This window comes from Carettochelys insculpta, chromosome 1 (genome assembly GCF_033958435.1).
Source record: "Carettochelys insculpta isolate YL-2023 chromosome 1, ASM3395843v1, whole genome shotgun sequence".
Taxonomy (NCBI): domain Eukaryota; kingdom Metazoa; phylum Chordata; order Testudines; family Carettochelyidae; genus Carettochelys; species Carettochelys insculpta.
The window spans coordinates 287,652,184-287,674,729 of record NC_134137.1 but is presented as its reverse complement, the minus strand read 5'-3'; the positions used below and the strand labels follow the sequence as shown (position 1 = coordinate 287,674,729).

General features: G+C 44.0%; 1 protein-coding gene across 4 annotated transcripts in view; it reads left to right on the top strand.

Moving 5' to 3' along the window:
• The window catches only part of CNOT4 (CCR4-NOT transcription complex subunit 4), a 124,796-nt gene that overhangs the window by 70,188 nt on the left and 32,062 nt on the right, over positions 1-22,546 (top strand). For 2 of the 4 annotated variants that reach the window (XM_075011217.1, XM_075011196.1), the window contains exons 4-8: positions 1,229-1,315; positions 1,849-1,950; positions 2,545-2,670; positions 9,742-9,866; positions 19,835-19,990. In XM_075011217.1, coding sequence (XP_074867318.1) covers positions 1,229-1,315; positions 1,849-1,950; positions 2,545-2,670; positions 9,742-9,866; positions 19,835-19,990 — 596 coding nt within the window. The remainder of the gene's footprint in view (positions 1-1,228; positions 1,316-1,848; positions 1,951-2,544; positions 2,671-9,741; positions 9,867-19,834; positions 19,991-22,546) is intronic. The other 2 variants (XM_075011226.1, XM_075011206.1) reach the window with 1 other exon arrangement.

Below are 22,546 nucleotides of genomic sequence, written 5' to 3'. Positions count from 1 at the left end.
TAGTTACTCTTTGTTTGTTTAATCAGTTATGTATCCACTTAATGGTAGTTCTACCAAACCTGCATTTCTCCAGCTTACACAGGACAATGCTACGTGGGACTGTGTCAAAAGCCTTGCTAAAATGTAGCTGTCCACCGCATTCTCCCTATCCACCAAACCAGTTATCTTGTCGAAGAAAGAAATCAAGCTGGTTTGGCATGATTTGCTCTTAGTAAATCCATGCTGGCTGCTAGTGATTACCCTTTCATCTTCCAGGTATTTGCAAATTGAATGTTCTTTACATTGCTCTAGTAGCTTCCCAGGTAGTGAGATGAGGCTGACTGGTCTGTAGTTCCTTGGTTCCTCCTTTTCAACCCTTTTAAAAATGGGTACTACATTAGCCTTTCTCAAATCCTCTGGGTCCTCTTTCAAGACCAGGCAAATAGATTGAAACTTTAAAGAGAAGAATTATCAGGTGCATAGGTGAATTTGTTGGAGATAGTCACTTTTCATGATGAAAAGAGAGAAATGGTGTGATCCCCTAAGCACCTGTACTGGAACTTATGCTCTTCATTTTCGTAAATGATCTGAAAAAGGGTGTGAACAGTGAGGTGACAAAACTCCCAGTCAGTACAAAATTGCTCAAGGTGGCTAACTCTAAACCAGACTGTGAAGAGTTGAAAAGGACTTTCACAAAACTTTGTTGATATTATGTCATTGCCTCAGTAGATGAGTGTTTCAAGTTGCCTTTTAAAATTAGGACTCTTATGATTGTTTCCTTACATTTATTTTTTTAATTTTTGGAGTATCTTTAAAACACAGGCAATATTAGATCAACCTGATCACCCTGGTCTACCTCTGTGCTCCAGTCAAGTTCCAGCTATTACGTAATTGTGTGGTGTGCACATTGGGAGCAATACCCTGTAGTAACCTTTTGTCTGATGATTGATTGCCAGATTTAGATAAAACCAAAAAGTAACTAAAAGAAGCAAGTCTTAAGAGATGCTGAATGCCTGTCATCCTGGCTCTTAGGAGCAGTGTTAATTTTTCCAAAGCAACGGAGCGAGAATAGAAATTTTTTTAATCAAAGTTTCTCAGAGCAGGCTTGTCTATATGATCTTGTTCTCTCATTTTCACTAGTTAATGGTCTTAATTGCCAAATTAAGTCAAGGAGTAATTTTAATGAAAAAATAATTTTTAAATTGTTCTTAATTTCCTAATATGTCAAACTTACTCATTCTTCCTGCAGGTTTTGAAACGGCCGGAATATTTTGGGAAGTTTGGTAAAATACATAAAGTTGTCATCAACAACAGTACGTCGTATGCAGGCTCACAGGTGAGAGGCTCTCTGGCTTTTGTCGTTTTGATATTGTGGTGGTGGTGATCATGACAGGAGTTAGGGGTTCAAGAAGAATCTGGCCTCCATTTTCTTGACATGAGTGAGAGCTAATTATCATGGCAGCTTGTGGGGCTGGGAATTGGAGAATTAATACTACAGCAAGAGAGTAGTGTTTGTTTCCTTAAATGACTTGGCACGCATAATAATGGTGGATGTAGAAAAACAAAAAAATAAAAATTGAGAGGTAAAGAGAATCTTCAGACAGCACTGTGAAATCATTACCAATTCCTACATTTTCAGCTACCAACTAGTTTAATAAACTAAAACTTTTTAATGCTGTTTTGAGAACTTTGCTTCCTTTTTACCTAGCCTTTACTTTTAATACATTTCAAGTAGATTAACTGTTTGATTTAAAACCAATGTAGTCTTAAACCTTGTTAAATTTGTATTGTTGATGGCAGTGAGAGAATAAAGTAATTTTAAAACAAATTAACCAGGAATAATTGAACAATGTGGAATTCTTTCACTAGGGTCCCAGTGCAAGTGCATATGTAACCTACATCCGATCAGAAGATGCTCTCAGAGCCATACAGTGTGTCAATAATGTGGTGGTAGATGGCAGAACACTTAAGGTAGTACTGTTTTGCATTCTGTGACTTGCACTTTCCAGGGCACTTCACGTCCAGTGTAGATTCTAAAAATCTGTTGTTGCAGATATGTTGCTATGTTACTCAGCCCAGTTGGACAGGGTATCCTATATGAGCAGCACAGCTGGCCACAGAATCCAAGTGTCTTGAGTTCAAACTCTTGTGCCTAGTGTTTTGTGGGAAGACCCAAGAACAAATAGGGGATTAACTCAGAAAATACCAGCTTGTAATTGAGATTTATTTTTCTTTTGGCCCTACATTTACAAATATGACAGTAAATCTCTACCCAGGTTTGGTCTTGCTTGCTTTTATTTTGATGTGATAATTATTTTGAAATGCATATTTATTATCCAGACCCTTGACACCTGAGTGTCCCCAACTGGTGATATCGTAGGTAGATCTTATCAAAACACTTCTTTTGACTAATTCCATTTTTATGGAGGTATATAGTCTTCTGAGACCTCTGTTTAAATTGAGGGGGGGATTTTTGTACTTGAAATGTGGCTTTTAGCTTTCTGTGCTTAGCTCAGCTATTCAGTCTTTTTTTTTTTTTTTTTTTTTTTCCCCTTTCTCCTTCAGGCATCTTTAGGTACAACAAAATACTGCAGTTATTTCCTAAAGAACATGCAGTGTCCAAAACCTGACTGTATGTATCTACATGAGCTGGGGGATGAAGCAGCCAGTTTCACAAAAGAAGAGATGCAGGTAGATGCATGGAAAGGTGGACTCTAAATTGTAGTGTAAATGTCTGTTTTTTCCTCCTATGTATGACTTACATTAAAGTAAGGAGTCATTCCTCCAACTCTTAGATAGTTAAAGATTTGTAAGATGATTGTGGGATATGCTTTGTAATCTTGAACAGTTGCCTGTGTTTCCTGTTGTGTATCATGAAAGGAGTAATAAGCATTTGGAAGAATATTAAGATGTCACAAAGGTACATGGGAGGGATAGCTCAGTGGTTTGAGGATTGGTTTGCCAAACACAGGGTTCTGAGTTCAATCGTTGAGGAGGCCATTTATGGCTCTGGGGCAAATAGATGTGGAAAAAAAGATGATGCTTAGTCTTGCCAAGAGGGCAGGGGAGTGGACTTGGCCTCCCAAGGTTCCTTCCAGCTCTATGAGATGCGTATTGCTGTATATTTTAAAGGTAACTTTTTAGAGCCCAATACATCTGTCGTCACGATGCATTAACCAAATGTTAGATTCGTAACAGTCATGAGCTTATCAGAAATGTGCTTTTTGTTTGTTAGAAAGAGGCCATACAATTTTCTTTTTTTTCCTCATAATCCAGTAGCTTGGTTCGCATGACTGAGGCAGTGGGCTGTGAAAGGTGGCCTTTTGGAGTATGGCTCAGAATAGTGTTGATGTCATAAAAACTAAACTTTTTAAACATTGTGCTTTGGAGATCTCTGTAACCTCTTGTGCTACTGAAGAGGTATATAAAATCCCTAACTCTGTTTGGTTTACTTGTGATACTCAGTGGAACTGTGATGCATAATCAGCACTGTTTGAGTGAATCTTAGTGAGGTAAGTAAAGTAAGGACTGCTATTTTCCCAGTACTACTTAATTTTATATGAAATGATTTAAAGTGAGGCTGCACCTACACTATGAGATAAATTTGAATTTCAGAGCTTTAGCTCGATATTAAAAATGTGACTGTCTTCACATGTAATAATGTTAACTTGATTTTATTGAGCCATAATGCTGATTACAGAATATTAATATTAGGGGACGGGTATAGCGTCTATCTTTAATTTAAAATCTCAAATCAAGACTAGTGTGGAAGCACCATGTCCTTAATTTGAATTTGTTAACCTCCAGAAGCAACCCCTATATATCCCACAAAGCTATGTGGTGACCCTCCCAGTATGGCTGCTTCATTGTGCATTGCTGTCAGGTGTGCAGGAAGGAGGTCCAAATAAGCCTGCAAGGTTTGGATTGAATTTGAATAAAAATTTGAATTGGAATTTAGCAGCTTAGTCCTGCAAATAAAAAGGGCGTCCATTATGAAAAAATCCCTTTGTCCATCATGTTGCACTGCATTGGTAGCCATCACACCGCATAGGTAGCAATTATCGGTAGCCCTGTACTGCAGTCATGAGCACTCAGGGTAGTGATCTGACTAGCACTTCTCAGGCTCCCAAGAGAGCCCCAGGACCCACCAGGAGATTCTGGATGTCATTGCCATATGGGGAGACCAGTTGGTGGCCAAGAGAAACATGGTCATCTATGATCAGATGGCGTGCAAGATGGCAGCCTGAGGTTACTCTCTGGACTCTATGCAATGCTATGTGAAGGTGAAAGAACTCCGGCAGACTTACCAAAAAGTCTGGGAAGCTAACCAGCGGTCGGGGCAGTTGCACGGACTTACTGCTGTTATCAACTCCACATGCTTAAGAGGAGCAACCCCACCACAGAGCCTGAGCTGAATTAAGATACTTGTGGAGGCTCTGGTATGGATTCTGAGTTGAGCACAGATGAGCAGTGTGGACCAGAGGAAGAAGGCAACTGAGAGGAGGGAGGGAGCAGCAAGCAGGGGACAGAGGAAGTTGTTTCGGATAGCCCTGAGCTCTTCACCTTAAATCTGGAACTGGGCTCCTCCACGCTGGTCCCCGAGCCCTCTGGAGCAAGCAGTTTGGGTGAGTCTTTATTCTGCATGATAGAAATGGGTTGGGGTTTTGCATAGGTACAGGTTTGCTAGCTGTGCTTCTGTGGCCCTCAGAACAGCATGTGAATGTTTCTTGGGATGGAGCGCTTCTCCTTTTTTGGAGATCTCCTTGAAGGTCTCATCCAGGCAGTCTTGTATTTTTTTATGAGATTGTTGGGCAGGCCTGATTTGTTGCGGCTTCCATGGTAGTACACCTTGCCATGCCAGGCAACCAGATAGTGATCTGGTGTCATGGTGCCACACAGCATTTTAGCAAATTTTCCAGGCTTTTGGTCACACAGCAGGAGTAGCTGTTCTTTCTCCATATCTGTTAGTTTTAGGAGGGTGATGTCATCTTTGGCAACCTGCAGAAGAATTTGCATCTTTTTTTTTTTTTAACATGCTTCCTACCCATTTACATTGGCCTGTAACAGCCTGTAGGCACTCTATTTACCACCACACAACGCGGTTTGCAGGCTCTGGCAGAGTCCCCCCTGCGTTCCCCTTTCCAACCAGCATTTCTTCTCATTTTTTTCATGTGCCCCCACACCACGCAACTGCTGGGCGTTTCCCCTCCCATGTTCCCTACCAAGCACCATTTGTTTTCATTTCTCAGGAATCCTTCTGCGCCACATAGGGGAATTCCTCTGCTGTGCTTTTTCTCTCCTATATCCCTTTACATCCAGCCTTTCTTTGGATATTTTTTTCTTTACATTATTTTTACTGTGCATGCAGCCATCCATTTGTCACTGACATAGGATATCTGCCGAGGACACCCGGTGGCTTTGCAGACCTTCCCATTACCACCAAAATATGACAATTGCTTATAACTTACCATGTCCTCAAAGCAATGTGCTGGAGAAGTGATGGCAAGTGAGGTAATGTGAAATGCACATTTACTGTCCCATCCTTAATAACCAATGTGTCCTTCTTCAAAAGTCTATTTCAGTGATAGTACACAGAAAGATCCATTCATTAAACTTCAAAGCACATTTTGTCAGTTTTAAGTTAATTTTGACCTTCATGTTCCAGACCCAGTGCCTGGTGTTGCAGAAAAGTCCAAGAGATGCAGGAAAGCAAAACAGGATATGATCATGCAGCTCGTGTAAGAACTTGACAAAGGACTCTGCACAGTGGGGTTGCGGTACAGCTGAGTGGTGTCAGAGTCGAGTAAAATTCAATGAGAAAATGCTTGACCTGCAGCAGCAGCAATTGTCCAAAATAATGAGGTCGTGCCAAAGCTCATAATGGCCGTTACTCAGCAGATGGAGATCTTGCGCTCCCTGCTTGAGTTGCAGAGGGACTCTCAAACCAGCACAGCATCAGCTAATACCCGTTGGCCAGAGTCCGCTGAGGAGAGGGCATCCACCTCTCGTCATCACGTTCCCCCCGAAGAGTCCCCTGAGGAGAGGGCGCCCACCCACTGTCCTCGGGGTCCCTGCACGCGAGGAGGTAGGGCAAGGCTACCCTGCTGCCCCAGCCCCAATGGCCATTGCAAAAGGCTATTCAAGCACCCTTGAGAAGGCTGCTTTTCCTGGCTACTTAAGCATCTCCTAACCCCAAAATAAAATAATTCCTTTGAGCTCGGTGTGATTTCTTGTCCTGCAGGAATGGCTGCGGGAGGAACACAAATCAAAATGGGTAGGTGGGGGGAGGGTGGGTGCTGCTGAAGGCACAGTTGCCCAGTGATATTCCCTTGTCTGCAGCAGATGTGTGGCTGAGGGAATCAGATGGTGTGGGGGAGGGTGAGTGCTGCTGAAGGCACAGCTGGGCAGTGAAACTCTCTTGTTTGCAGCAGATGTGCAGCTGAGGGGATGGGCCAGGGACTGGGGAGGAGCAGTGAAACTCCCTTGTCCCACCAAAAAAGAACATTCATTCCTTATGGCATGGTTGATTTATTGGCATTGTGGCAGAGACATACATAGGTACCATTTGGGTTACAGTTCAAGTTTGTTTGTTTTTTTAAAGCATCCTTTCTTGCTGAACCTTGAGCCTGGGGTACTGGTGGATAGCAGTGTCGATGGCAGGGAGTAAGCCCTGTCTATTGCCTCTGCTTCAGAATGCCATACAGACAGGAGACTCTCCTGCCTTGATACACGTGTGTTGTGCAAAATAGCACACGCTGTAATAACGGTGGGGGCATTAGCTTCAGAAACATCCAAACGGGTCAGTAAACATCTGAAACTTGCTTTCAGACATCCAAGGGCGCATTCCACGATCATTCTGCACTCGCTCAATCTGTAATTAGTTTTTTCCTTGCTGGGCCCAGGGCTCCTGTGTAGGGTTTCATCAGGCAGGAAAACAGAGGGTAAGCAGGGTCGTCCAATATAACAATGGGCATCTCCATGTCACCAGTCTTGATTTACTGATTGGGGGAAAAAGTCCCATCCAGGAGCTTTCGGTTCAGTCCCAAATTTTGGAATATGCATGTATCACGAACCTTCCCTGACCAGCCAACATTGACGTCAGTAAAATAACCTTTGCAATCTATCAACCCCTGCATGACCGTGGAGCGGTACCCCTTTTGATAATATACTCCAACGCCAGGTGGACTGGGGCCATGATGGGGATGTGTGTGTGCAATCTTTTGCCCCACGGCAGTTAGGAAAGCCCTGGACAGCAAAGGCATCCACTATGGCCTGTACATCTCCCAGGCTCACAGTCTTCCTGAGGAGATGCCGACAGATTGCATTGGCTGTCTCCATCACCAGGGATCCCACTATAGATCTGCCCACCCCAAACTGGTTTGCCACTGACTGGTAACTGTCAGCGGTTGCAGACTTCCACAGTTGAATTGCCACTTGCTTCTTTACTGTTAAAGCCTGCGTCATTTTTGTGTTGCTGCACGTCAGGACGGGCCCCAGCGCTTCACAAAGTTCTGTAAAGTTGGACTTGCACATGTGAAAGTTCTGCACCCACTGCTGGTTGTCCCAGGACTCCAAAAAGATGTGATCTCATTAGTGTGTGCTGGTCTCCTGAGTCCAAAAACGCCGCTCAACTGTGATCAGTGCAGTCCTGGCAGCCACCAGCTCTGAGTTCTTGGTCCGCAGTTGACAAAATTGCTATTTCAAAACGTCATCGTCATCTGCAGCAGCAGCACCACCAGGATAGACAAGCACCAAGCTTTGGAACTGAAGGACAAATTGCGTGACAGCCGTTGTGGTTGCCGAAACGATCTGTGCTATGATTTGGAGCATTCGTGGGTCCATGCTTGTGCTGGAATGCTGCAGCAAGAAATGGCGTGATCTCCAATTCTTTTTTTCGCGTGGTTACTGATGCAGTGAATTATGGGATAGTGCTTGGAATTCTGGGATTCCAGCATGAAACACCCACAAGCAACCAGGGCTAAGGCACTGTGGGATGGTACCCACAGTGCAGCGCTCATGCTGTCAAAATTGCACAGAGGAAAGGGGATGCAGAGGTTCGATATGGAGAAAAGGTGGGTTGAATTGCAAGAAGCTTTGTGGACACTTTATTTGAATTCATGATATAGAGATTAAGTATTCTATTTTATTGTATATCGAATTTATCTCTTAGTGTAGATGCAGCCTGAGAAACAAATACTTCCGCTACTTGAAAATTGGAAAGCTAAAGATTGCTTTTTGATTGAGTTGTACTGTATTACGCTATTTCTGGGATGACTGGGCAACGTTATGAATCTTCATCTGCTTATCCTGCTTGATATGACTGAGGGCTATTCGTGGGGTGGCATTGTGCACCCTGGGGGTGTGATTTCTGAAGTGAACTGACTTGCATTTTTATTGATACATGTAGATACACTAGGTTTTCTAGTGCATGTCAGCATAATGCTGTTTGAAAGAGTACTATGTTCAAGTTTTTACTGGGCAACATTTTGGGCATACTAGCAGATCAGTTAGTGGACGTGTTTGCTTTAGAATTCATACTTCATACTACTCATTACTGGACTGTGTAGACAAGCCATTAGACATTACATTTCATGACACTATTTACAAAATCATTGTGTAAGTTGTAAAGTACTCTTGATATTTGCGTGATGAAGTAGTTCAATTTTATGGCAGGCCTTCACTGCTTCTCTTAACTGCCTATTATAGTGTTGAGTGTCACCAGGCACAAGTGACTTGGAATTTTAAGTTGACTTTGTTTGCATTTATCAACTTTAGATTTAATTTAAAAATGTTCTATAAATATTGAAGTATATTTAACATTGCATGTAATACTACACTGTAACCATTCACATCCATGATTTATATCAAAAATTGCTTCAAATTTGGTGGTTGGAAGAGAGAGAAGGCCAAATGTTTTGCTGTGAAGTCTAATCCTATTTCAGTTGTCCTGCTTAAGCTTTTTCTTTTGAAAAATAAAATCTAGAAAAAAGCTATTTTGCATTAGATTGAGTGAGCTTTAAATAAAGTATCTTAGTAATATGTTCTAGGAATGCCAAAAGGAAGGCCTGATTTGAAAGAATCTCTTTCCCTCTCTCTCCTAGATGAGTGGTATGAATCATTCAGGCATAGCAATCTCCCCAGTTTCTGAAAGAAGCATGCCTGTCTCCCTGCAGTACTCTACTGTGCAGAAATACTCTGTACTGAGTAACCCCAAATCACTCTTACCGGAGTGCTTTTGTTTACCTTATTGACAGCTGTGTGATGCTTTTGGGATAGACCTTGAAATGCAGAACTGTTTACAGCAGCAAAGAAACTCTTTGTCTGTCTGTCTTCCATCTGGACAGTGTAATATGTGTTAGGGAGATGTAAAATACAGACTGCATTCTTCTCTTGAATTTGCTTTATCTGAACTGTACTACAGCAAACATTTTTGCTTGAACTGGAGAATGAATCCTAGGAAGGTTGCAGTAAATTGATTTTTTTTTTTTTTTCTGGTTTAAAAAAGTACGAAAAGAGAGCCTGAATTGCCTATTTGAAAACAGCAAGCAATTTGGCAAAGTCAGCTGGTTTAATGTGTCTGGGTACATGAGCCTCAGATTCCTTGGAATAACCCTTTGACTGCCAAATTGGGGGCTGGTACTTCGTATTAGTGAGGCAAGCAAAGCTTTATAGCTCTGTACATGACAATCTTTCAAGCTCTGGAAGGTGGAGGAATATGAACTTAGACTCAGGTTGCATTGAAAATTTCAACTCTTTCCCCAGGCGGGTAAACATCAGGAATATGAACAGAAGTTACTGCAAGAATTGTACAAACTAAACCCCAACTTCCTTCAGCCATCTACGGGTACAGTTGACAAGAACAAGAACAAAGTGACAGCACTGCAGAGGTATGATGTGTGAGTACTGATGCCAGACTGGCTGAGGATGTTTCCCTTTTAAAATAATTTCCATTGAAATTCCTTGTAATCTCCCATCTCATCTGTTGCTCGCTGTTTAAGATGGAAAATTCTGTCTCAAATTTTCATTCATGCACGTGCAGGGCTATGCAGTGCTTCCTTGTGGTTGTAAGAACATAATGCTGAATTTTCTTTGTTAAAGGAGTCCCCTTGCACCACAGGATTTGTGCACATAAACGCCAAACAGGATGATGTAACTTCAGACAGGCTGTTTGAAGCAGATATCAAAAGGGTTTTGTTTAATATTTTCATAATTTTTGTATGAATAATGCAATTCATTGAGTATTGTTAAGCAACAAATTTTGTAATTATCACCAGTTTGCTTTATGTCAAGAGGGTTGTCTCTGCTGTCACGGTGGGTGAAGTATTCAAATATTTGATGTTTTAGTTAGTATTTAACATACGTCATTGTTAAAATTTGAACACAGACTAATCTGGTTTACATTGGATTGGTATAATGAGGGGTTCAGGAGTGTGCAAAAGCCATATCTTTGAGCTAAGCCATTAAATGGATCTAGCTTCTGATGTAGTCAGTGGGTGTACAGTAGGTCAATGAGAGAATTTTTCAGTTGACCTAATTATTACCTCTTGGTAGCAGCATCATTTTAGGTGTACTCAAGCCCCAAAAACTCTTGAAAATTTCACGTGAAACAGTTGAACTTTTTCTTCTTGGCTTTTATCTTTTGCATGAGAAATAGGCACATGGTATGAAATATCCTTTGGTGCATCCTAGCAAACATACATGGTGATTTTGGTTGTATATTCAAAATGTGGCTGTTTTCCCATTACTGCTTGTTACTAATTTTTTCCAATTATGGGCTCCTTTGCAAAAGCTGGCTCCCAACAGAATTTTTCATCGCTATTCAGTCATACAAAAATAAATCAAAAGCTAAAGCAATTAGCCTGTGTGTGTGCGCTAAATAAACATTTTAAATTTAAGATGAACTACCGGGAGCTATTAAACAAGTGACTTTCATACTGTTGGCAAACTTCTAAAATGCGCCTTACATTTTATATAGCACTTTTGAATCAGAATCTGTTCTTTTGTGGGCATGTTCATACACTACTGAAACAAATTCTAGTAGCAGTGCTGCACAACAATTTGTGTAACAAATGAAGGCAACTCTGTCTGAATGAAACAGCCATGGAGTTTGGGTCTGTCTACCAGCATTGGAATCTGACTTGGAGACTAGGATCATCTTTCCTTTCTGTTAGGAGGAAGTGCCATGATCTTTGATTGCAAGTGATTGGAATCTCCAGTTTTTTCATCTGAAGGTCTGATGTCTCTTGTCATGCCTTGGGCTCAGTACTCACTTGGAGGGAAGTGTGCAACCAAGTTAACCCAATTCACCAACTTTTGCACTATTCATGTGTTGCTCTTCACAACCAAGGCCTACACCAGTTCAGTATAACTTGAAACCTGATGGAGTTGCAACACAAGATGTTTTAGAGCAGAAAATGAAGAATTGCTCCATCTAAAACTGCTGCAGGAATTCAGGTAGTTAGAAAGCAATTATGAGCATTGGAATCTGGCCACGCCCCAGAGCTACATCTTAGCACTTGTGAAAAATGCCATGAGATACTTTGATGGGCAAGTGGACTAAGTGTCAGTTTTCCATTTCGTCTGAGTAGCATAACCACATTGTGCAGTCTGGATCAGTATTGATGTGGACTGGTGGATAATATCTGAATTGCCATTGTCCTTTCAGCACTGAAGGAGATGGAGGTCTCTGTTCAAATATTTCTCTGATAAGAGCATATGTAGTTTGAGAGTTGATTGATCAATTTATAAACTAATTTATGTTTAAATTACTAATCCTTTTTGCAACTTTCTATTTAGGATAAGCTTCTCATTTGTCTGGTTCTTGGATATGCTACTGTCTGTCTTCTCTTAAGATTCTATACCTGAATCAGCAATTTCACAGTCATTATGGCTTTCTGATATTAGGATTTCACCTGAGAGATCAAGCAGAAGCTGAACTGTATATGAAATGTATGTGCAAATGTAAGCCTGCAGTAATACTACAGAAAATATCATTACTGGGCAAAAGCTCCCTGTATAAACATTCTTTTTCCAAGTTTGCTCCAGTGTGAAGGTCCCTCTTCACTATTTTTTTCCTCATTTGAGTGAAAGACAATGCTGTAATTTCTACCTGTGTAGGGGTGTGTACATGAATACCTATCAGCACAGCACTCCGTAGTCATACAGTAAAAGTGATGATAGTGGTATTCACTTAAAATAAAAGGGGCTGATATCAGTGGGTTGTTTTGAACAGTTCAGGCCCTGTTTTTCTCCTCCTTTCTTCAAACTTACTTTTAATGGGCCAAAATGATTAATGCTTTCTTGTAACACAAAAATGTTTGCCACTAGTACATGGGATGAGGGACTGTTGCTGGAGAGTAGTTGATCTTTGGATTAGGTTTCACAAGCATTTTAAAGCATTTTTCCCATGGAAAAGTCTACACTGTCATTTGGATATTTGTGGCAGGTTTTTTTGAGGTGGAAGGGAAACAGGGAAGACGTGCCCATTGCAGCCTGAAGTTTCATCTAGACTAGAATTAATATCATATTTTGTCTGGGTCGGAAATCACTCTTGCATCAGGATAGTGTGGCAGAAAGGGCAAAAGAATATATTTAATCATGACCATAAGATGTAATATAAATCAATTCTCCACTTGGTGAGGAGGATTTGATAGAGTGCTATATTTAACCTCCTCTCTCAAAGGTGTAGATATGTAAGATGAGTTTTAGGCATAAATGAAAGAGCTGACCTACCTTAGATGTATGTATGAGTTGACCCATAAAGCAGCAATGGTAAGTACAAACAAAATAGTAAATCTTACAATATCCGAGATGTGGGGACAGCCAGAATTATAACGAAATATTGAGGCTCAACAGAAATTTGGGGAAAAAATACTTTGGCTAAAGAGCCATAGGAATCTTCCTGATTCCAAATAAGAACTTGTTAAATCTACCTGTAGATGTTGACTGAATACTTGCACATTCAGTAAGTCTGTTAATACTTACGAAGAGAGAGGCATTTAAGAAGACTTAGAAGCTTTTAGTGTGTGCCTCCTTTTACAGTGAAGCACTTGCACACTGTGTAATCACTTACTGTAAATGGGATGCTGTTTTCTGAAGTGAATAGGCAAGAACAATAGGGAAAAAAAGAAACGGACTAGAAATTAATAGGTGGTTCTTCGAGTGTCCCTGTGGGTGCTCCACAATAGGTGTCGGCCTCTCCCAGTGCCGCAGATGGGAAATCTTCCAGCAGTTTCTCCTGGATCGCGCATGTGCTGGCGCTCACTGCCCCCCTGCGCGCCCCCGGCTGCGTGCACGATCCGGTCCCCGCCAGTTCCTTCTCAACCGCCATTGGCTGCAGATGGAATCTACTCAGGCTAAGGCCAGAGTCAGATTAAATAGTGGTTTTTTTCTACGTGTCATTCGTTGTTTTTGGTTATTTTAAAAAAAAAAAAAAGAGAGAGAAAGCAAAGACAAAGAGAATATCAGCGCAAAAAAAAAAAAAAGAGAGAGAGGAGAAGAGAAGAGCGGATGTGAACGCCATTTCGGCCTGCCTGCTGCCCCGCAGGCTGGTGATCGCTATTTGGGGTGGAAAGGCACGGATTAAGTGCTAAGTACCCTATTAACAGTAATGGACTCACCGCAATGGCCTCCTCAGGTTTTAAAAAGTGTGAGTCATACCGTGAAGCTATGCTGCCCTCCGTGGGGCATAGCGAATGCATCCAATGCCTGGGGCAATCACAGGCTACCCAGAAGTGTTCTCACTGTGCTAAGCTCACAGCCAGGGCCAGGAAGGACAGAGCGATGAGGCGTAAAATGCTCTTGTTGATAAGGCTCTCCAGCCAGACTTGCCGGAGAAGCCTCACCCAGAAGCGCCCTCTGGGTTACATAAGAGGAGGGCAGTTTTCTCTGACTCCCTCAGTGCAGAAACGGAGGAAACTCTCCCTGTCTCGATACTTGCTGACGTTTGCAGCAAGCAGGATGAGCGGACCGTACAGCCCCCAGCCGCATACTCAGGCAAGCGGCAGCGCATGTGGCAGAGGCTGAGCCTCCGGTTATACAACAGCCGGCACGCGCGGTGCCTAGAGCATCAGCGTGGCAAGCGCCTGGACCCAGCGGCACCGCCACAGGCAGCACTGGCCCCCGCGGCACCAATGGTGCAGGGGCGCCAGGCATGGAGCCTGCAGGCACCGGAGGAGGATACCTGTGCGGCACTGCAGCTGACTGTGCCGAGCGCAGCGCTGACAGCGGGGCCGAGATCCCTGGCATGGAAGGGGGCAGTGCCGGCCCCGCAGGGGAGGGGCAAGGCAAAGTCAAAAGCCCGGCACCGCAGTCCATCTCCGGACAGGGCTGCGCTGCTTTTAGCACCAAGCCCTCCCCCTGTGATACACACACTGCACCGAAGGCGTGTGTCTCCACCGGCCCATCCGGAACCACCTCCTCCGTTCCTCCAACCAATGTCACCATGGCTTGGGCCACCTTCACCATTTCTGGGATTGGATCCCCTGGAGTACTATCACAAGCCAGTTTCACCTCTATCTGTGTCGTCGCGGAGGTCTCGCTCTCCCAGACATCGGGGGTACACACCCCGTGAGTGGTCTAGGTTTCCATCCCCAGGCCCTTGCCCATGCTGCCATGGTCGTCCTTATCATGCTGGACACAGACACCACAGGCCTACACCCAGGGGCAGGTCCCCCCTGGTCGCTCAGTACCCCCGTGGGCACTCCTGATCGGGGACGGAAACACAGTTGTCTCAAGGGGAGTTAATTTTAGAACCCCGAGACTTTCCTTCACAATCCTCCAGTGAGCAAGTGTACCATCGGCCGCAGGAGCCCGAGGGTTCGAGGGAGGTTTACCCTAGTGGTTCCTCCTCATCTTCCCCAGATGAGGCCATGGCCCCCGGGGATGTCTCTCCCCCGGATGACCTTAAACAGTTTCAGGAGCTGTTTAAAAGGGTGGCTTTCGCGCAAGACATTCAAATGGCAGAGGTGCAGGAGAAACATCGCAAACTCCTGGAAAATTTGAGACCCCCGGCTTCGTCCAAAATTGCTATTCTGCTGGACAAAGCCATTCTGGAGTCAGCCATTACTATACGGCAGACTCCGGCCTCTGTTCTGCCTACAAACAAGAGAGCGGATAAGAAGTACTTCGTCCCGGCAAAGGGCATAGAGTTCCTCTTCAGTCACCCACAACCAAATTCTTTGGTGGTCGAGTCATCTCAGCAGAGTTCAAAGGCTTCTTAGTACAAATTGGGGGGATCGGACAAAGATGCTAAGAAGCTAGAGCTGTTTGGCAGGAAGGTATATTCCTCTTCTACCCTGCTATTGAGTGGCAAATTATGGGCACACCTAGCAAACCATAATTTTGATGATTACTCCAGGCTTACTCCCCTCATGGATTCACTTCCGGAAGACAAAAAGCTGGTGTTAAAGGCGATTTATTCAAGAGGGCTACGCAGCATCGTGGACGGGAGTCCAGATTGCCCTGGACGTGGCGGACACGGCGGCATGTTCAATGGCTACAGCAGTGGTTATGCGTAGAGAATCCTGGCCCCAGACGTCGGGTATCCCGAGGGCCCTACAGGCGAAGATCGTGGACCTTCCCTTTGATACATAAAAGCTGTTTGCAGACTCAACTGACTTGGTCCCTCACTCCAGTAAGGACTCGAGTGGTACACTTAGAACCTTGGGCATTTATACTCCCCCATACAGGAGGGAAAAATTTTATCCTCAGCAAAGACGCTACGCTTACAACCACAGCGTGCTCAATATCAATGGGGCTACACCAAGGGCGCTATCAATAGCGGCAACAGTACAGAACTCCTAGGCGATGTTCTCAACAAAGCCGTATGCCCTCGGGTCAGGCCCAAAGGCAACAAGTTTGACGAGTATGTTGGGGGCTGCACTATCAATACCCTTGCTCAATGCCACTCTCATCTCATGTTCCATCTTCGCCTTAGACCATTCCACTCCCAATGGCAAAAGATCACCACAGACAAATGGGTGCTGGAGATCATAGTCACGGGTTACGCGATCCCCCTTCCAGTCGCTTCCACCGACGAAGCCTCCCACCAGGCCTCACCTCAGGGATGGTGCCACGAGGCGAGGCTCAAGCAGAAGGTGAATCACCTTGTGTTTATAGGGGAGGTGGAAAGAGTGCCGGAATAATTCCAGGGGAATGTTTTTATTCATGCTACTCCCTACCAGAGAAGAAAACAGGAGGCTGGAGGCCCGTCTTATATCTTCGGGGCCTCAACCGTTACTTGCGCAAGCAACGTTTTCGGTTGATCACAGTTGCCTTAATACTCACGGCCCTGGACGATGGAGACTGGGTTGCAGCACTCGACTTACAAGATGCTTACTTTCATATAACAATCCACCCGGCACACAGGCGCTTCCTCCACTTCACGGTCGGCCAGGAGCGCTTCCAGCACAGGGTTCTTCTGTTCGGCCTCTCCTTGGCCCCCAGAGTCTTTACCAAAACTCTGGCAGGGGTGTCAGCCTACCTGCACAGACAAGGGGTGTTTATTTTTCCCATATCTGGGCGACTGCCTGCTAAAAGGGGCCTCGAAGGCAGAGGTCTCACGCATGATATGCATCATAGTGGACACGTTTTTTTTTCACTGGGGTCGTCAACCTCACAAAGTCAAAGTCCGAACCCACACAACATATAGAGTTCATAGGGGCACGCATAAAATCTATCACAGCAAGGGTGTACCTACCCGACGCCCGCTTCCGCGCCATCAGTTCGCTGGTGCAAATCATCACATACAGTCCCATGGTGCCGGTCTTAACGTGCTTACAGCTGCTGGGCCACATGGCGGCAGCAATGTTTGTGGTACAGAATGCCAGGTTGCACATGTGAAGCCTGCAGCATTGGCTGGCGAGTGTTTACAAACCGGCATCCCACACTGTCCACAGGGTGGTGTCGCCCACAACAGAGGTGCGCAGATCCCTGGGGTGGTGGGAAAACCCCGAGAATCTGCTAGTGGGGGTGCCTTTTTCACCAACCACAAATTTCTATTTTTTCTTACTACCGACACCTCCCACATGGGATGGGGAGCGCACATCAGCGACAAGGTAACGCAAGGGCTATGGTCCCCTGCGCAACAGACACTGCACATAACCATGCTGGAGCTCAGAGCGGTGTTGAACGCCTGCAAACATTTTCGAGATTACCTACAAGGCAAAGTAGTCGGGATTCAATACCGACAATACCTCCACTTTTGTTTTACATCAATCGACAAGGAGGAGAACGATCCCGTGCCCTATGTGCGGAAGCAGTCCAATTGTAGAATTGGTGCATCGCCAACAACATAACGTTGAAAGCCTCGTACTTGCCGAGCGCTCACAACGTGAAAACAGATCAGCTGAGCAGGCGCTTCGCAATCATGCACGAATGGCAGATCCGCTCCAATCTGTTACGGCGCATTTTTTGTACATGGGGGTTTCCCCAGATCGATCTGTTTGCCACAAGGTCTTGCACAAAGCCAGAAGGGGGAGAGCTCGCATGATACTCATAGCCCCATTTGGGATCGGCAGCAATGGCTTCCCTTGCTTTTGCGCATGTCGGACCGCCCACCGTTCCCTCTACCGGTGGTGCCGGACTTACTCACACAGGCTCAGGGGTCCTTAGTGCACCCGCACCCTCAGGGTCTGCACCTACAAGCACGTGTACGGAGGGAGTACAACAAGCCCTGGAATGTAGCCGGAGGACTTACAAGCAGAAATGGACTCAGTTGACAGCCTGGTGTTCCGCCAAGCAGTTAGCTCCCCTTGATGTTCCTATACCTGTAATACTAGAATACTTATTGGACCTCGAGAGAGGTGGGCTTTTCTTTATCCTCGCTAAAGGTCCACCTCGCTGCTATATCAGCCTTTCGGCATACAGAGGAAGGGCCCACGGTATTCGCCCATCCTATTGTTACCAGGTTCTTGAAGGGGCTGGTAAACCTGTACCCCCCTCGGAAACCACTTCCACCATCGTGGAATTTGGACTTGGTGCTCAGCACGCTATCGGGTCCACCTTTGAACCATTAGCCACAGTTCCCATACGTCTCCTTACGATAAAAAAAAAAAACAACCTTTCTCCTTGCAACTACGTCAGCCCACAGGGTGAGTGAGCTTGCGGCAGTGGTGGCAAGGCTACACTGCACAGTATTCTCAGAGGAGGCGGTAACCTTAAGGCTGCACCGAGCCTTTGTTGCAAAAATCTCTTCGGAGTCCAATCTTAACAAGCCAATAGTTTTACCCTAATTTTACCCGAAGCCTCACAGCTCCAGCAAGGAGGCACGCCTGCTTCTCGTGGATGTGAGGAGGGTGTTGGCCTTCTACATAGACAGCTCTAAGTCCTTCCAGAAAATGGGACAGGCTCCTAGTCTCTGTCTCTCCCAGATCAAAAGGAGAAGGTCTCTCTTCACAGAGAATCTCTAAGCACATTGTGTCCTGTATAAAAATGTGTTACGAGCTTCAAAATGCTCCTTTGCTGGCCCCGCCCAGGGCTCACTCCACCAGGGCGGTGGCAGCGTCAACAGCCGCCTTCAAGGGCATCGCGTTAAAAGACATCTGTAGAGTGGCGACCTGGTCGTCTTATGACACCTTCGCCGAGCATTATGCCCTGCCTCGGGTATTCGAAGAAGATACCCGTCTGTCGACAGCAGTCCTCTCAGGGGCAAGCTGCACATAAACCGATTATCCACCTCCTTACTTGGGTTACTGCTGGGTAGCCACCTATTGTGGAGCACCCACGGGGACACTCGAAGAAGAAAGAGAAGTTACTCACCGTAGTAACGGTGGTTCTTCGAGATGTGTCCCCGTGAGTGCTCCACCACCCGCCCATCCTCCCCGCTTCGGATCTCTGTCTAGTGTGTTTCAGGAGCATCCGAGGCAGTTGGTCAAGGAACTGGTGGGGACTGGATCGCACACGCGGCTGTGGGTGTGGAGGGGGGCGGTGCACGCTAGCGCATGCGCGATCCAGGAGAAACTGCCAGAAGATTTCCGATCTGCGGCACCGGGCGAGCCTGACACTTACTGTGGCGCACCCACAGGGACACATCTTGAAGTACCACCGTTACTACGGTGAGTAACTTCTCTTTTTGTGTTTGTGATATTAGCTGATTACATACTTATATAAATGTACTTACAAACAGATGCCTGGAAAGTAGCTGTTGAAGGATGTAAGTTCCTGCAGCTGTAAATAACTTCAGCTACCGTCTCCTGAAGTCATTCGTCCAGATCAGATATATTTCTTAGGGTGAACTCTACTTTTGTAGAAGAAATCATGAAAGTTTTAGGTTAAAAGAAGTAAACTGGGCTGTAACTTGGATAGATTGTGTTTAAAATGTGCTGGAGTGACTAACCTCTTGGTCTAGCGATGGCATTATGGACCATCAGGCAGGCAACCAAATTCTGTTTCAGCTCTCAGGCCGGCCTGGGAAAATCCTCAGGGATATGGTAGGATGTGGAAGATCTTTGGGGTGTGTGGGGAAGGAGGGGAAGTTGGTCACTGTTTATAAAAGTACTAAATATTTCTAGGATACAGTGAAGAAGTTTTTGCCGAGAAGAAGCCCGTGGGTTTTGGTACTTGAAGCTATCTAAATGGATATTTTACCTTTGGACAATTGGGACTCCACTGTAGGGAATCCAGTTATCTAATTGGTGGGCAGAACTCTGTTTTCTCCCCCCTTCCCCCCTCAATCTTCTCTCTTGAGGAGCTTTTTTTTACCTATCAGCATTAAAATCCATTTGGAATAGATAGACCCATGTGATTCCATTTCTATGGACTGTTGCGCACAAGGATTCGTTTCCTTAGTGCTCGAATTTTTTTTAAAACACTTTTTTCATAACTTGAACTCTTTTTTACTCTTGCCTTTTTCCAGACCGAACAGTAATAACAAAGATGCGTGGCCATCATTACAGAGTTCAAGTAAATCAGCCAACGGTTTAACAATGGAACACAGGAAAACGCCTCCTATATTAGAAAATGGCACAGACTCAGAACACATGACTCCAGATGGTCCAGACTCAGATTTCGGGTAAATTGTGCTGCCTTTTATACTTTAGCTAGTTTGCTCTCTCTCACTTAATGGCGTGGAGGGATGTTCTCCGGCCTCTGTGGTTGGAGAGCTGGATTCAAAAGTTCATCAGATCACGATATAGAAATTAGTTTGGTCTCAGCCTAACCTCAACCCCATATCAAACACTGCATGTAGCAGTTTGGGAAAAATCTTAGTTAAAAGTAATAGAATAGGTAAGAATTGAGATGCATTGGCAGCACTACAGTTATGGGCAGCTGCTACACAAGCTTCTTACAAAAAGTAGGCTCTAGCAAGAGACAAGTCTCCAACATCTATGGACAACCTCAAGAGTTCTGCAAGAAAAGTGTAATTCTTTTACTACATTAGGAGGCTTTTAGTTGATGACTTTCGAAAAGTTGGCTTATGATATCCAAGGAGTTAAGTGTGGAATATCCATCTCTTCATCTTTTCATGTTCTAGGCAATTTGCCATAGTATTCAGTATTTCCAATGTTTTGGTACACGATTATGAATGGTAAGGCACCACAGTGTGCCAAAATTCCTTTGTGTCAAGGATTATCTCTGTGTTTGACCATTTCCTTGCATAGTGGTGGGAATTCTCTGAATTCCTTCTTTAGTGGTAGTGATATCCACTTCCATCAAAAATATTATTGGGCAGATTTTGCTTCATCTTGCAATTGTATCTCACCAGAGGCTGATTCCATGGGATCTCTTGGGCTAAACTGGGTTGGACTAATCCAAATTGTAGATGGGAGAAGACAAAAGAAACCACAGACCATCACAGAAGTGATGGTGCTGATTCAGCAGCTATTCTTCCTTTTGGGTCAGTATTGAACCACATCTTAACGTGGTGATGAGAGAAACTTCACTGTTCAAGGTCACGCCTCACTTGATCAGAAATCCTGTGGTGCTTCACTCAAGACTAGGAGTGTTAACATAGCTGTCTTGGGCAAATTCTAATTAGGTAATTGGGCTTCTATAACTTCCTCTCTAGTTTCAGTTAACTCTGATATTCTTCCAGTCATTTGCTGCTGTGTGCACTTAAACAGTAGCTAAGTTTCACACCAGCTTTGGCTGAATCCCAGGGATGGACAAGCTTGTTGCAAGAGTTTGGGGATCTTTCTGGATGGAATGCACTACTATATAAGTGAAATGACTAGAATATAGGGATCCATTGATTGTCTTGTTTATTGATGGGGTTGTAGCAGTAGCTTGTAGAACCTGTTCAACCTTTTAAGACTCTTTTTGTGTAGCTCAATTGTGATTGAGTTTTCTTTTAATCAATTAGATTGTCCTAAACAATCATAAAGTACTTACTTCAAGATGTAGCAATACTATTATTGTCAATGCCTTTGTAGGGTTAAAATGTCATTGTAGCATACTTTCTGCTAGGAGCTGAGTATTTGACTTTTTTACACAAGGACATGCAGGAATGTTAATGCGAATTGACTAAAGGGGGTGAATTTTCATGAAAACTACATTAGATCCCAGTGTGGATGCTGCTCAGAGTATGTGACTTTAATTTGGTTTAGTTTTATTCACCTGAAAGTGAACTGAGAAAGTTGGGGGATGAAAAATGCTGCTATAATTCTGAATGAGGGTGTTGACATGTTTAATGCAATGTTACTGAACTATTTCAAACTCACTTATTTAATTTGGATTAATTTTCTGTATGTCACTGTATACATACTCTTAGTAAAGTGTTGCCACAGATATTTTTGTGATATACATGTGCATAAACCCTGTCATAAATCTCTTCAGAATACAACTAGGATTAGTTACTCTTACAAAATTTTGGTTTGAGCTGGGCAAGAAATAATCGGCCACCGTGGAATAGTGATCTTCTATATATCTGTCCCATGAAAGATCACCTAATAAATTATTTTGTTAGTCTTTAAAGTGCTGCTTTACTGCTTTTTTTTGTTCTGTTCCTATGTAATTTTTGTCCTTCTAAATTGCTTTTAAAGAACTTGAGACCCAATTCTAATCTGATACAAGGTTTAACCAATGTGTTTATGCACCGAAATTGATTTTACTTAAACCCTGTGATCCATGGTCAAGTTTTAAAGTAACTGTAATCTCTTAAATGTGTTCCACCTAGCTAAATTGCCTTGTACAGTAATAGGTGCCCAAACTTCACAGCAGCAGGACATTTTGATGATGAGCTAAGATTTAGACGGCTGCATTCAAGAAAATAAATCAAGGTTGATAAGAATTACTTTTGCACCAAATAGTGCTTGTAATTTGACCTGTTTGAACTATGGCTTTCTAATAAAAATTTAATAATCTAAAGTTCTTCATATTTTAATATTCATTATATCTACAGGGACAAGCATTTGGGTCTGTACAGTGTGCTCAGAGGCCTCTGCTGTGCTAGGGATAGATGAGCTGTACTTGAGGTCATAGCCTGAATTTACAGGACTCTTGCATATGGACCTAACTGAAGCCCTAGGTTAGCATGGAAGTCAGAGCGCTTTGGACTGCTTTTAAAGGGCTGTGTCTAAACTAGCAAGTTTTTTCAAAAGAAAAGATCCCACAGAGCGTCTACACACAA